At 36.5% G+C, this 13,573-nt stretch overlaps 2 protein-coding genes across 2 annotated transcripts; both read left to right on the plus strand.

Moving 5' to 3' along the window:
* Nucleotides 1-8,826: 8,826 nt before the first annotated feature.
* On the plus strand, nucleotides 8,827-9,888 carry LOC113305285 (probable carboxylesterase 9). The gene has a single exon (XM_026554357.1). It carries the CDS (start codon nucleotides 8,827-8,829, stop codon nucleotides 9,886-9,888), a length of 1,062 nt encoding a protein of 353 aa, XP_026410142.1.
* Nucleotides 9,889-10,327: 439 nt separating this feature from the next.
* Nucleotides 10,328-11,591, plus strand: LOC113304564 (probable carboxylesterase 8). Its single transcript, XM_026553703.1, has one exon. The coding sequence runs from the start codon at nucleotides 10,511-10,513 to the stop codon at nucleotides 11,318-11,320; it is 810 nt and encodes a 269-aa protein (XP_026409488.1). The 5' UTR covers nucleotides 10,328-10,510; the 3' UTR covers nucleotides 11,321-11,591.
* The last annotated feature ends 1,982 nt before the right edge of the window (nucleotides 11,592-13,573 follow it).

Genomic DNA, 13,573 nt, shown 5'->3' on the forward strand with positions numbered 1-13,573 from the left:
GCTATTCATCCAAACTTTATATATTACCTAAAAATGCAAAATTAATTAATAAAAATATTTATTCTTGAAAACAATGAAAATACAGAATATGGGATAAAATGTAGAATTAATGCACAAAAGATGAGTTAAATGCCAAGAAAAATATATAGAAATATGCACCTTTTAGCACTCATCACTAGAAAAACTCTCAATGATGCCCAGTTGAACTATACCACTACCGAGAAGGAGCTATTAGCCATTGTGTTTGCCTTATACAAGTTTAGACCCTATCTCTTAGGTTCTAAGATCATCATATATATACTGATCATGCTGCTTTAAAATATCTTTTGTCTAAGAAGGATACTAAACCTAGATTGATTAGGTGGATTCTGTTGTTGCAAGAGTTTTCTCCAGACATTAGAGAAAAATAGGGTCCCGAAAATGTTGTAGCAGATCACTTGTCTAGGCTAGTTGTTAGTTCCCCAGATGATTCCCTTCCTATAAGGGATAGCTTTCCTGATGAACAATTGTTCTTTGTTACCCAATTACCTTGGTATGCGAATATAGTGAACTATCTTGTTACTGGTCGAATGCCCAAACATTAGGGTAAACAAGATCGTTCTAGATTTTTAGCTGAGGTTAAGCACTTCTTTTGGGATGATCCTTAAGTATTGTCCAGACCAGATTATTAGGAGATGTATACCTGAGAGTGAACAGTCCAGTATTATTTCCTTTTGTCATGATCATGCTTGTGGGGGTCACTTTAGTGCTAAGAAAACTGCTGCTAAGATATTGCAGTGTGGATTCTATTGGTCTTTGTTGTTTAAAGACTCTCACAGTTACTGCGTTACTTGTAAACGTTGCCAGAAATTAGGAACCATTTCCCGTAGGAACATGATGCCCTTGAACCCTATTTTAATTGTTGAGGTCTTTGATGTGTGGGGTATTGACTTTATGGGTTTGTTTCCTAATTCTTTTGGTAACCTATACATCCTTGTCGTCGTAGACTATGTCTCCAAGTGGATTGAGGCGGTTGCGTGTAAAACCAATGACCATAGGGTTGTGATTGAGTTCTTGAAAAATAATATACTTACACGTTTTGGTACACCGCGAGCTATAATTGGTGATGGAGGGTCGCACTTTTGTAATGGGCCTTTTAGGCTTCTGATGAAGAAATATGGTATTACACATAAGGTAGCTACCCCGTATCATCCACAGACTAGTGGTCAGGTAGAGGTTTCCAATAGGGAGATAAAACGTATATTAGAGAAAACAGTTAATCCTAATAGGAAAGACTGGTCGTCTAGGCTTACTGATGCCTTATGGGCTTACCGTACTGCGTTTAAGACCCCTATTGGAATGTCGCCTTATCGGCTTATTTATGGCAAGGCATGTAACTTACCTGTTGAGTTAGAACATAGAGCTTATTAGGCTGTTAAGCATCTAAATTTTTCACTTGACGAGGCAGGAGCCCATAGGAAACTCCAGCTCAATGAGTTGGACGAGATTCGTATAGATGCTTACGATAGTGCGAAGGAGTATAAGAACAAAATGAAACTTGTGCATGATAGAAATATTTTACGGAAGTCATTTTCTCCAGGTCAAAAAGTTCTTCTGTATGATACCCGCTTCCATCTTTTCCCTGGGAAGTTACGTTCTCGGTGGACGGGTCCTTTTATTGTTCGCACTGTTTTTCCTCGTGGAGCTGTTGAGATCGAGACACCGGATGGTAGTAGTTCTTAGAAGGTTAACGGTCAGAAATTGAAACCCTTTTTAGAGCCCTTTCCTACAGGTGATGTTGATGAGGTCCCTCTGGAGGACCCTGTTTACCCTTGATTGACCATCGAGGCAGTTGTATGTTGTATATTAGTTTTTGATTTTCTTCACTCAGGTACTATCTTTCCAACTTCTCTTCGTGTTATTTTACTTTTGGTACTGCTCTTTAATTAGAAACATTGAGTACAATGTTAGATTTAAGTTTGGGGGTGGGGAAGAAACTTTTTGTTAGCTTTTAGTTGCAATAAATAAACTCCAGAGCCTAGAAATTTATGCGTATTCAGGATGGCACTAACTAATCTAAGTGGATGGAAGCATCTTGGTTGTATGAGTTGAGGAACCAATCTGAATAGATGGAAACATCTAAAGAGTCTATTCATAAAAGCACAGAGATCAGGTGTTAGAAATAACATGATAGTTTCACCATATTTCGTTGAGTCCTTTTCACTTCTATTTTTATTTTATTTTTTTCTTTTTAAACTATGTTTCTCTAAGCGATTAGGTGGGGCACACAATTCAAGTTGTTACCACTGCTAGGGTGAATTAGAGTGATTGAGTTATTATAAAAAAAAAAAAAAAAAAAAAGTTGAGACAGGACCAGTTAGACCAATCGGGATAAGTATTAACACTTGGATAGCAATATGCGTGTGTTCTCCCCGTTTCCGTCGCCTAAGAAAGAGTGGAATGCAGGACCCGTGGGAACTATCGTGTAATATGCTGACAATAAGCATGCGCTTGGATCAAAAAGATATATTCATGCCGTTAAGTTAAAAAAAATGGTTATTGTTCTGTGTAGTCAACTGCTGGTTCCCTTGTATTTGCCAGTTTGTTGATCTAGATTTAAGTTATTGACCACTGGTTCCTTTGTATATGCCAGTCGTGTTGATATTAGTCAGACCGGTATCTCAGTCCATTAGGATAGGTTCATTCTGGCAGTGGCCTTCAGACAGATATGTGAAACATCGATCATTTGGTTAACATCAAAACCATCTACATTTTTCTATTTCCATCTCCTTTTTCTATCCATATGATTAGTTTGACTCCGAATATGATGTCCATAGTGCAACTATCTGAGTAGAGCTCTGTCACTTTATATGAATTTTAGTATGCTTGAGTGTAAACTCGTGTACAACAATTGGAGTTTCGCATCAGGGTACTTCCTCCTGTAGTTAGTGATTGTAAGCCAACCAAGGAGATTCTTTAGTGCCTTCCAAGGTTCGTTGTAGATAGCTAGGGTCTGGAGTAAAGGTTTTGTGGGTACACCTCTGGTAAACCCTCCGGAGACAACACTCCGCCACTAGGGCCACCTAGTGGTTTAACGGCTTGCTGCACGTGCTAAGTGTAATCATTTTACTTTCTAGATTAGATTTGCTCGAGGACTAGAAAATAATAAGTTTGGGGGTATTTGATAGACACATTTTTGTGTCTAATTTGTCCTCAATGTCCGTATTGTTGGAACTCTATTTTTGTACTAATATTGTGTTTTTATGTATTTTTAGGAAATAAACATTTTTGGAAAATTAGGCTCGAAAAGTTGATTTTGGCACCCCCGGAGGACAAGTGTTATTCAGACTCTCGCTTTTGGATAAGGGGTAACCTAATTACTAAGGGGCACCCCCAGGTCACCCCCAAGGCAGCTGCTATTCGCACCCCAGTTCTGGTTAGGGGGAGGACATCTTCTTCCCAAATTCAAAAACCAAATATTGGTGGGAAAAATTGTTCTTGAACTGCCGTGACTAGGGTTGAGGATTTGAAGGTGTTCCAGTGAGATTCAATGGCCCAAATTAAATGGGTTTGTTCCTAGGGCCTAGATAGAGCTGGTATGGGTGTTGGATTCGATCAAAATTGGTTAGATAACCGGTGGGAATCAAATCAGGGAAGATATTCTAAAATAGGAAAAATATTCTATTCTTGGAATTCTTGGATGGAAGAGACGTGCATGGGTTGATGCTATTGGCTGGAAACAATCCCTACAGCTCAAGGATGACGCGTGAGAAGAGATAAAACAGGGAACAATCCGTAACAAATCAGAGAATTAAAGAAAAAATATTTCGGAATATTTTCTTTAATGGCCGGATATTCTTGGAATTATTACGATGATTTGAGTGACCTGTTGTGTATAAATAGGTCCCTAATGTCGAGAAGGAGAGGCTAGCAAGTTTAGAGAGAATTGGTATAGGTTTAGAGCACTACAGAGCAAGAAAATTGAAGTTGCAGAGATTCTGGTTCTGCTGCTGCTCGAAGAGGAAGAAGAAGAGGAAGAACAGACTACCAAAGGCAGTCGTTTACCAACAAAGACAACGACTGTCGTTCGTGGGTCATAGTTTTTCAACGACAACAACACTTTATCTCTATCGTTGATTCTGGACGCCTTCTGTGGGTCGCAGAATCCTGTTTTATATCATTTTCTTGTCTTTCTCTTCATTGTAAAACACTTTTGAGCATCAATGAAATATTTTGAGAGGTTTTCCAACATGATGAGCGGCTAAAATACCTGGTGACTGAGGCGACGGAGGAGATATTTATTCATGTTTGATTGGTAAATTCTTTTTATAATTTCTTAATTATTTATTTTATTTAATTCACTTGGATCAATAAAAAAAAGAGATAAAAATGGTTTTCCTAATTAGTTGTGAACCAGTTTGATGTTTTATGCTTAGAATTAATTTTTTGATAAATCATGCTTAAGGATTACAATTTAATATTTGGACACCTTATAGATTAATAAGTGATTTAATGGAAAAAGAGATAGATAATAATTATGAAATATTTTTGTAATCAATCAACTTGAAGTAATAGTGAATCCGGAGCCTTAGTCCATTTTAAATCTTGACATCACTCTTTGAAAAATTAATATGCTTTATTTTTATTAAATCTAAAAATTGTTTCCTTCATAAATCTGAAACGAATCTTTTTACCACTATCACTACAACGACCATTTGAAAATACATCACATTGCCCACAAAGATTTGGCAATTAAGCACAAGTTCAAATAAGAACTCTCCCCCATAAAATGTCATTCCCGAAAGAACAACAAGAGCGACCTTACTTCTGCAAGAAAAGAAGGATTTCATTGTATATTAACAAATCACATGAAACATGAATTTGTATCCTTCTGCAAGAAAAGAAGGATTTCATTGTATACCCAAGAATTATATCTCTATTTTCAATTCAATCTGCAATCAAACAAATATGAATTTGCGAACCCGATTGAATATAAGAAATAACCTGGACGGTATCAAAAAACAATATCCAAGTGTCAATCAATTAAATCAACAACCAAAAGTTGGATTCACAATTGATTGAACTTACGCACAACCGGTGATATTTCAATTACATAAACAAATATAATGCGGAAAAGAAATAACACAGACACCAGAAATTTTATTAAGCCACTACAGACACTAGCTTACTCCAAGTTAACTTCGTACTGGAATGTAGTTGATCCCTAACCAATCTCACACTGATCAAGGTACAGTCGCGTTCCTTATGCCTCTAGAACCACGCCGGATTCTGCGCACTTGATTCCCTTAGCTGATCTCACCCCCAATTAAGAGTTGCTACGACCCAAAGTCGAAGACTTGATAAACCAATCTGTCTCATGCAGAAAATTCTATTGAATAGATAAATCTGTCCCCCACAGATATACCTATGAGTTTTGTTCCGTCTTTTGATAAATCAAGGTGAACAGGAACCAGTTGATACACTAGACTTATATTCCCGAAGAACAGCCTAGTAATATCAATCACCTCACAATAATCTTAATCACAAACGAAAGACATTGTGGAATCACAAACGATGAGACGAAGATGTTTGTGAATACTTTTTATCTTGCCTATCGTAGATTAAATCTCGAGCAAATCTTAGAGAAGATAGTGCTCAAGACGATAGAAAACAGCAAGATTAGAACACACAACTACAGAGTAAATAGTTGGGTCTGGCTTCACAATCCCAATGAAGTCTTCAATTCGTTAACCTACTGGGTTTTGGAAAAACCTAAGGTTGAAGGAGAATCGACTCTAGTCGCAACTAATATCACACAGGAGGTGTGGGGATTAGGTTTCCCAGTTGCTAGAGTTTTCCTTTATATAGTCTTCAAATCAGGGTTTGCAATCAATGTTACCTTGGTAACAAAGCATTCAATATTCACCGTTGGATGAAAACCTGATTAGACTCAAGATAATATCTTTCAACCGTTAGATCAAACTTAGCTTGTTACACACAAATGAAAAGTGACTTCATTTAGATATGAGTAACCGTACCTAAACGTGTACACCTTGTTGGCTCAACAATAATTAACCGAAGTTAGCCATATGAACATTTTCATATCAACCATATTCAACTTAACCATAAATAGTTCAAATGACTCAAATGAAACTAGTTCTAGAGTTGTTCAATTGCTTATATTCTCATAGAAGTATACAAGATACAATTGAAGCAAAATCGATTTTGATTCACTCGAACCAATTCATGAACATTATAGCCACGGTTTTCAAAAGATTAAATTCCTTAATATATATGTATATATATATATATATATATGTATTAGTTCATGAACAAACATATTTTAGAACATAACCTATTCAAGTATGCAAACGGGTACGCATACCTAAGTAGCCGGACTTAATTTTGGTTCGCCAGTATGCGAATGGGTACGCATACCTTCCAAACTCGGTTGAATTTCCGGAACTTGAAACTGACGCCAATACGCATACCTGTATGCATACTAAGTTCCCGGACTTCCATTAACCAACCAGTACGCATACGGGTTTGCATACTATGGTTCCCGGACTTGGAATAACTTGCAACAATTAGCATACAAGTACGCATAATGTGCTATATCCAATCATTGTATTTGTTCTAAACTCTCATTTCAATCATTGAAAAATTCTTGGAAGACAACAATAGCTGTCTCACACAAACTATTAGTTTCAAAGCAATTTTCAAGTGCTCGAATGATCAATACGAAACATTCCGAGTCTACATCAAATGGCTGTCTCACACAAATCATGTAAGATGTTACAAGGCGATTTTCACATGATCATCTTTTGAATTTCGTCAATAATATAAGATGAACTTGGTTAAAGAGAAAGCTTACCAACACATATTTCGAGAAATATGTAAGCGAGTTAAACTCAGCTCGCAATATCAAATGTGTATAATCGAAGTCTATATAGCTATACGACTTTTGTCTCCAATAAGAGATAGAGTAGATAGACTTTTGAGTGATAGATGAGTTCAAGTCTCCATATACCTTTTGTTGATGAAGTTTCACAAGCTCCGCTTAGTAGTTCTTCGTCTTCAATCGACGTACGCCGATATTTTGAGACTTGGGAAGTAATGCCAGATACTAGATATACCCATTGCTTATCTCCCTCTCATGACGATGAAGAAGCTATTACAGTTAAAAAGCTGAAGATATTGATGAAGATGAGAGCTATTCAAGTGAAGATGTGGCATTCAGGAAGGATAACTCCCTTGAAATTACCACTAACAAGATACTACTGACTGGTTCTCAACAAATGGAGAAAACTTTTAGGTTCTCTTCATTGCTAAGTCCACCTAATGGGGGGTACGAAAGAAGAAAGAAATAACATCATTATTAAGTTAATGACAAATATCATAAAACTATCTCGGTTATGGTTGTGCTACTTTCAACCCAAACCAGGCCATTCAAACTAGCTCTATTATTTAGAAAATCATATGAAATGGTTAGGATTCTATTTTGGAATTTGTCATGTAACTATGTTGTTAAGTAGCTTCATTATGTTGGTTGCAGTTTGAAATTTTTGTGGTGATTGGAAATTTCCTGGTCAGTCCTATAATCCGATCGCAATCCTATAATCTATCCCGTCTTTAAAACGAAATATATTTATTAAGGTAATCGAGACTTACCTCCTTTTTGAAAGAAAAAGACAAATATCATAAACCTAGAAGGAAAAGAAGATGGAGAAGTTAAGTTGGAAAGGATGACCAAACAAGTTCAGTTTGGAAAGGGTCACGAAAAATCTGCTGAGAAGAAAACAAGACTGCTAATGGGGGTGTCAACTTACTTGAGGATGTACCAACCCTATATTTTGGTACACCCACAAACAATTCGTTACCCCTATTAGTAATCTTGGAAGAAAAGGCTCTCGTGTGTACGGATAGGAGCCTTTACTTTCTCATTTGTTTTTCTTTTTTCTTTTATCCGTATATTAGATTTTCTCCTAAAAAAATAAATCTTTTTTTTTCTTTTCAATATGTTGTCAGTGGCTAGTGTAGTGATGTTCTAGATCCACGATTCCACGCCAAAATAAAGCACGACTGGTTTATGGGGCAGAGGACGCTTGGTTTATGGTTGTTACTTCTCATTTGCAGCCATTGCCGTATTATACAATATACATGCCAAATATGGCATTAGATTAGTTATTGCCGTATAGGCCTCTCCCCTGCTACCGGGCAAAACATAACTGAACTCGGCTTTGTTGGATAGCATGTGGAATTCAGTATTACAACCATTGGATCCTAATTTCATGGTGAATCCTTTGACCTATTTGTGTGCGAAATACAAAAAAAAAAAAAACGGAAAATGGGTCATTTGTCGAAATTTTTTTAAATCACGGTTTAAATAGACGAGTAAAAAGTAGTTTGTGTGAAATGACCAAAAAAAAATAGTAAGGATGAAATCAGTTTCATCCTAGCTTAAATTTTAAAAATAGTAAGGATGAAACTGGATACATCCTGTGTAAATTAAAAAAAAAAAATATATTTGAAAATGAGCACGATGAAACTGGTTACATCCTGCCTATTTTTACATTTTTGTCCATTTAAACAATATCAAAATCTAACTGTCCATTTCACCCAGAAATTATTGATTTTGGTCTTTTTAACCAATTTTGTGAAAAAGAAAAAAAGGCTAAAAAAAAGTTAGCATGCTGTATGGCTATTATCATGCCTTTCTCTAAACCTCAGACATTTGGAAATGAAAATTTCTTTCAATTTTCATTTCTGAATCGAATTAAGATTTTGCATCAAAAAAAGTATCAAAGTAAGAGCGAATGCGATCAAAAATTTGTTGGAGACACAAAAATGTCTGAGGAACCAAAGCCGACAAAACAAGGTAACAACAATGAGTCTAGAGAAAAATCAACACCTGCTGCTGATGCTGAAAAAACAGAAGAAAAAGTTCCGGCAATAGATCCTTATGAAAGGCTCAAAATCGCTCTTAATCCAGATGGCTCTATTACTCGCCTCGCAGAAGTACTTCTCGTACCACCAACATCCGAAGAAGAAATGTCCCTTCCTGGTCTAACTGTTGTTACCAAAGACGTTCCTCTGAATGCCGAAAAGGAAACGTACGTTAGAATTTACCGTCCTACAAAGATACCATCCAATGATACCGATGTTGCTAGACTTCCCATTATAGTATATTTCCATTGTGGCGCATTCATCATGTTTAGCGTAGACAATGTTTTTGACAACGAACCCTGTTCACGTTACTGTAGTGAATTACTTGCGATTGTGATCTCAGTTAATTTCCGCTTAGCACCGGAACATAAACTACCAGCTGCTTATGAAGATGGTGCAGATGCTTTTCTCTGGCTAAAGAACCAAGCCTTAGATCCGAATGGCGAACAATGGCTGAGAGATTATGCTGATTTTTCGAGGTGTTACATTCTGGGTTCGAGCACAGGTGCTACAATTGCTTATTACACGGCTTTGCTTGCAGTTGGGATGGATACAGAACCTGTCAAGTTATCCGGGGTTATCTTGAACCAACCTTTTTTCTCTGGCACCAAAAAAACTAAGTCAGAAAGGAAATATAAGAATGATATGATCATCCCTGCTCCAGCAATTGATTTGATGGTGGAATTGGCATTACCAGAAGGATCCGATGCTGACCATGAATGTCTTAATCCAAAGACTAAATCTGCATATTATGACAATATTAAGAAATTGCCAAGGGTCTTGATAAGAGGGTTTGAAGGAGACCCGATTTTGGATCGTCAGATGGAACTTGTAAGATTGTTGATTAGACACAATGTTCCAGTAACTGCTCATTTTAGTGAGTTTGGTTTCCATTTGGTTGATTTTATTGATCCTAAGAGACATTTAACTATGCTCGGATATCTCAAAGAATTCCTCCTATGATGTGTTCCGTAAAGCTCGGACGGATTTTACGCTCGATTGATGCAGCAGTCATGCAACATAGGAAGCTATGTGATTGATTGATGCAGCAGACATATCCAGCTCAGGAAGCTTTCTTTATTTTTGACTGTAGCCGTGCAACAAAGGAAGCTTTCTTCATTTTGGCTGTAGTAAGTCTTATTAGTACATAGAATGCTTTCATATTAGTAGTTATTTTTGATGTTTGTATTAAGGTAATAATGGTATTGTCATTGCTCTTGAATAAGTGTTGCACCAGTAGAAACTTTGCCATATAATAAAAGAATGCACGTATAGTTGCTTATAGCCTTTTGCAATATATGTTGTTGATTACTAAATGTATGTGACCACTACTCACTATTTGCAGAGATTAGCATCCACCAATTCCCCCAAGATTTTTTTTTTCTGCAATGGTCCATACGGGTGTAGTAAACGTGCAGGTAGACTTGGTATGCACTCAATTTTACTTCCACATCCCACAACCACTTATATTAAAGTCCCCAACTGCCCACCATTACTAGCCACCTCTTTAAAAAGTTAATAAAAACCTTGTCCCACATTCCCAATTCAACAACCAACTCAAGAATTCAAAAATCAGAAGAAAAAAATGGCAGATGATTCTTCAGAACCACCACTTCCCAATTCAATGACTAGCACCATGAATCCATACGAACTACTGGGAATCATTCACAACCCTACTACTGATACTCTCACTAGAAACTCTCCCAATCCGATCACCAATTCAAATGATGATCCAGACACCAAAGACATTGAGTTAAACCCCAAAAACAAAACCTGGATCAGAATTTTCAGACCATCCGAATCCCAACATAACCATGAACAACTTCTTCCACTGATAATTTACTTTCATGGAGGTGGGTTTATCCTACGTAATGCAAATTCAACGATTTTCCATAACTTCTGCAAATCCATGGCGAATCAGTTATCAGCTATAGTACTCTCTGTAGAGTATCGTCTCGCGCCAGAGAACCGATTACCAGCGGCCTACGAAGATGCTGTAGAATCACTAATTTGGGTCCAAAACCAAGCTTTGGATACCATAAATGGTGAACCATGGTTGAGAAATTATGGTGATTTCTCCGAATGTTTCATTATGGGGTGTAGTGCAGGAGGAAATATTGCTTATAATTCATGTTTAGGACCATCAGAATTGGATTTAGAACCAATGAAGATTTGTGGGTTAATATTGAACCAACCATATTTTGGTGGATTAGAAAGAAGTGAATCTGAATTGAGATTGGTTGATGATAAGTATGTGCCTTTAATTGTGAATGACTTGATGTGGGAATTAGGATTACCAGTTGGAGTCAATAGAGATCATGCTTATTGTAATCCATTTGTTGTTGGTGTTGGTGATAATTTAGAGAGGAAATTAAGGTTTATAAAAAATGTTTAGTTACTTGTAGTAATGAAGATCCTTTGGTAGATAGGGATATTCAGTTTGTGAAGATGATAGAAGAAAATGGTGCGAAAGTTATGAGTTGGATCGAGGAATTTGGATTTCATGGAATGGCACATTCTGATCCAATAAAAGCTCAAGAATTGCTTAAAGTTGTTAAAGGTTTCATTTTGTCTGAATGTTGAATTTACTGTCATATTGTGTATTGCTACTTCGGGTGCTATAATAAAACGGGTATCTCTACGGAACTTGCTTTGATTTGATTTCATTTTGTTTTATTTGTTATCTTTGAATCTCCATTGATTATTTGCAAAATAGCAGAGAAAATCAAGTGAAATTTTTTCAGTATTCCCAACAAAGTTTGAAGTGTTTTGGGGTCATAGAATTCCACACCATGGAATCCTCCTTATTGTTTATTTTACTGTCATTTGCCAAAAAGATCTTCTAAAGATGTCGGCCCAAGCGAGCAGCTCCTAAATTCAATGTTTTATGTAAAATTTCCGCTGAAAATTGCTCGTGGATCAAAATCTAGGATCCACACGATCCTTGTCAAAAGGAATAACACAAGTAATACATGATAGTTTAAGTTCTTATTATTTGAGATCAAAAACAAGACTTATTTTTGTTGAATTCATATTTTGATCAAAGATTGGTTACAAATTTCGTACTTGTCAGAATTTGGTTCCTGATAATACAGTTAAATTAATTTAGGATATTGATTTTTGAGATCGTCTAAGAACTCTTCTACAAAATCAGGTATCCATACCTTTGGTCTGTACATGTTGATTGTGGAAGATAAAGAGAAAAGCTTTATATACAATCTTATTCAAGAGTCTTTACTTTGACCTACTTGGGATTTTATTAGGTTTTGTCCATACATGTTTCCTAACGAAAAAATTGGTGGTATACTTTGTACCATCTCATTTTCATAAAGAATCCCTTCTTTTTGCATGCATTGCAGGGTCATCAGACGTGGGTTTAGAAAGTGTAAATGTCGTGAGGTAGACGAGGGTTCTACATCTGCTGATTAGAGTGATATATGTGAGAAACAACCGGTAAGCATAGCGATCGATAACACTATAAAATTACTTTATGTTCTAAAAAATACCAATGTATTTCCAATGAAAGATGCTTCTAAAGGCAATACTGTTGACGGGTAAAAACGATTTGTTGGTTTTTGATTTAAGATACAGAGTTATGCTTACGTAAGGAGGATCCTCGATTAAGCAAATTTCCTAAATCTTTAACAGATGCATTGCACGGAAGTGCTTTGAGTTCGAGAGATCAATCTGTATGACTTCGGCCTAAACCGAGACAATGATTGTTCGCAAGTCAATTCGGCCACAAAGTGGGATAAGGGTCGATATGTAGGAGGGAAACTGAGAATTGTGTGAGTTCAATGATGATTGAAGGATTGTGAATGTGTTGGAGACTTATGTAAGTTTGATGAACCGTCAGTGAATTCTGATTAGATTGATTGAGTTCTGTTCAGTAGTATTCGATTGACATCCTTTGAATTGAGTTAAATTGTCTTATAAAATTATAGGCTGATGAACCTACTTATATTGCAGAAGTAGTTAACACATTGATCTCTAGTAAGTGTGACGGTTGTAGAGGACTGGAAGAATGCGGGAGTGGAAAATCGTGGTTGAACCAGTTCCACATTGCGCGGGAGACTTGGTTGATTGTTCATCCACTACTTTGATATCTCGTGTATATGGAGTCTGCAAGGCAGACATGTATTTAATTATTTACTTGGATAGACCATGAGTCTTAGCCTCGATGAGCACATAATTGATGAATGTGATATACTCTGTTACTCATGGATTGAGCATAAGGTTTCTGCTGGGACAACAATAATGCATAGACGTCGAGTCTAATGAATTGTGACATAAATATAATTGTACTGTCTGAGGCATCAATAATACTCAGATATTTTGGATTGATGAATGTTAGTCTGATGAGATTACTGGATCATGACTTACTTTGATATGTCAAGTATTTGACAAGAAATCATATATCGCTGAGTTATTATAGGATACCCATGTCATGAGTTGTCGAATAGGGATTAGATTATTGAATGTCCGTCCAATAAAATATTGGATGATGGGACAAGTGGATGGTTGTCCAATGTCATGTTGGTTGGATAGTCGAGCAACAAAAATGTTGGTATCAGGATCGAACATATTGATAGATGGATCAATATGAAAATTAATACTTATCAAAATTATCATAAGTCTGAAACCCTAA

The sequence above is a fragment of the Papaver somniferum genome, chromosome 8, assembly GCF_003573695.1.
Source record: "Papaver somniferum cultivar HN1 chromosome 8, ASM357369v1, whole genome shotgun sequence".
Lineage (NCBI taxonomy): Eukaryota > Viridiplantae > Streptophyta > Magnoliopsida > Ranunculales > Papaveraceae > Papaver > Papaver somniferum.

Coding starts and splice junctions, on each gene's coding strand:
- LOC113304564 (XM_026553703.1), top strand. CDS start 10,511: ATGGCAGATGATTCTTCAGAACCACCACTTCCCAATTCAATGACTAGC.
- LOC113305285 (XM_026554357.1), top strand. CDS start 8,827: ATGTCTGAGGAACCAAAGCCGACAAAACAAGGTAACAACAATGAGTCT.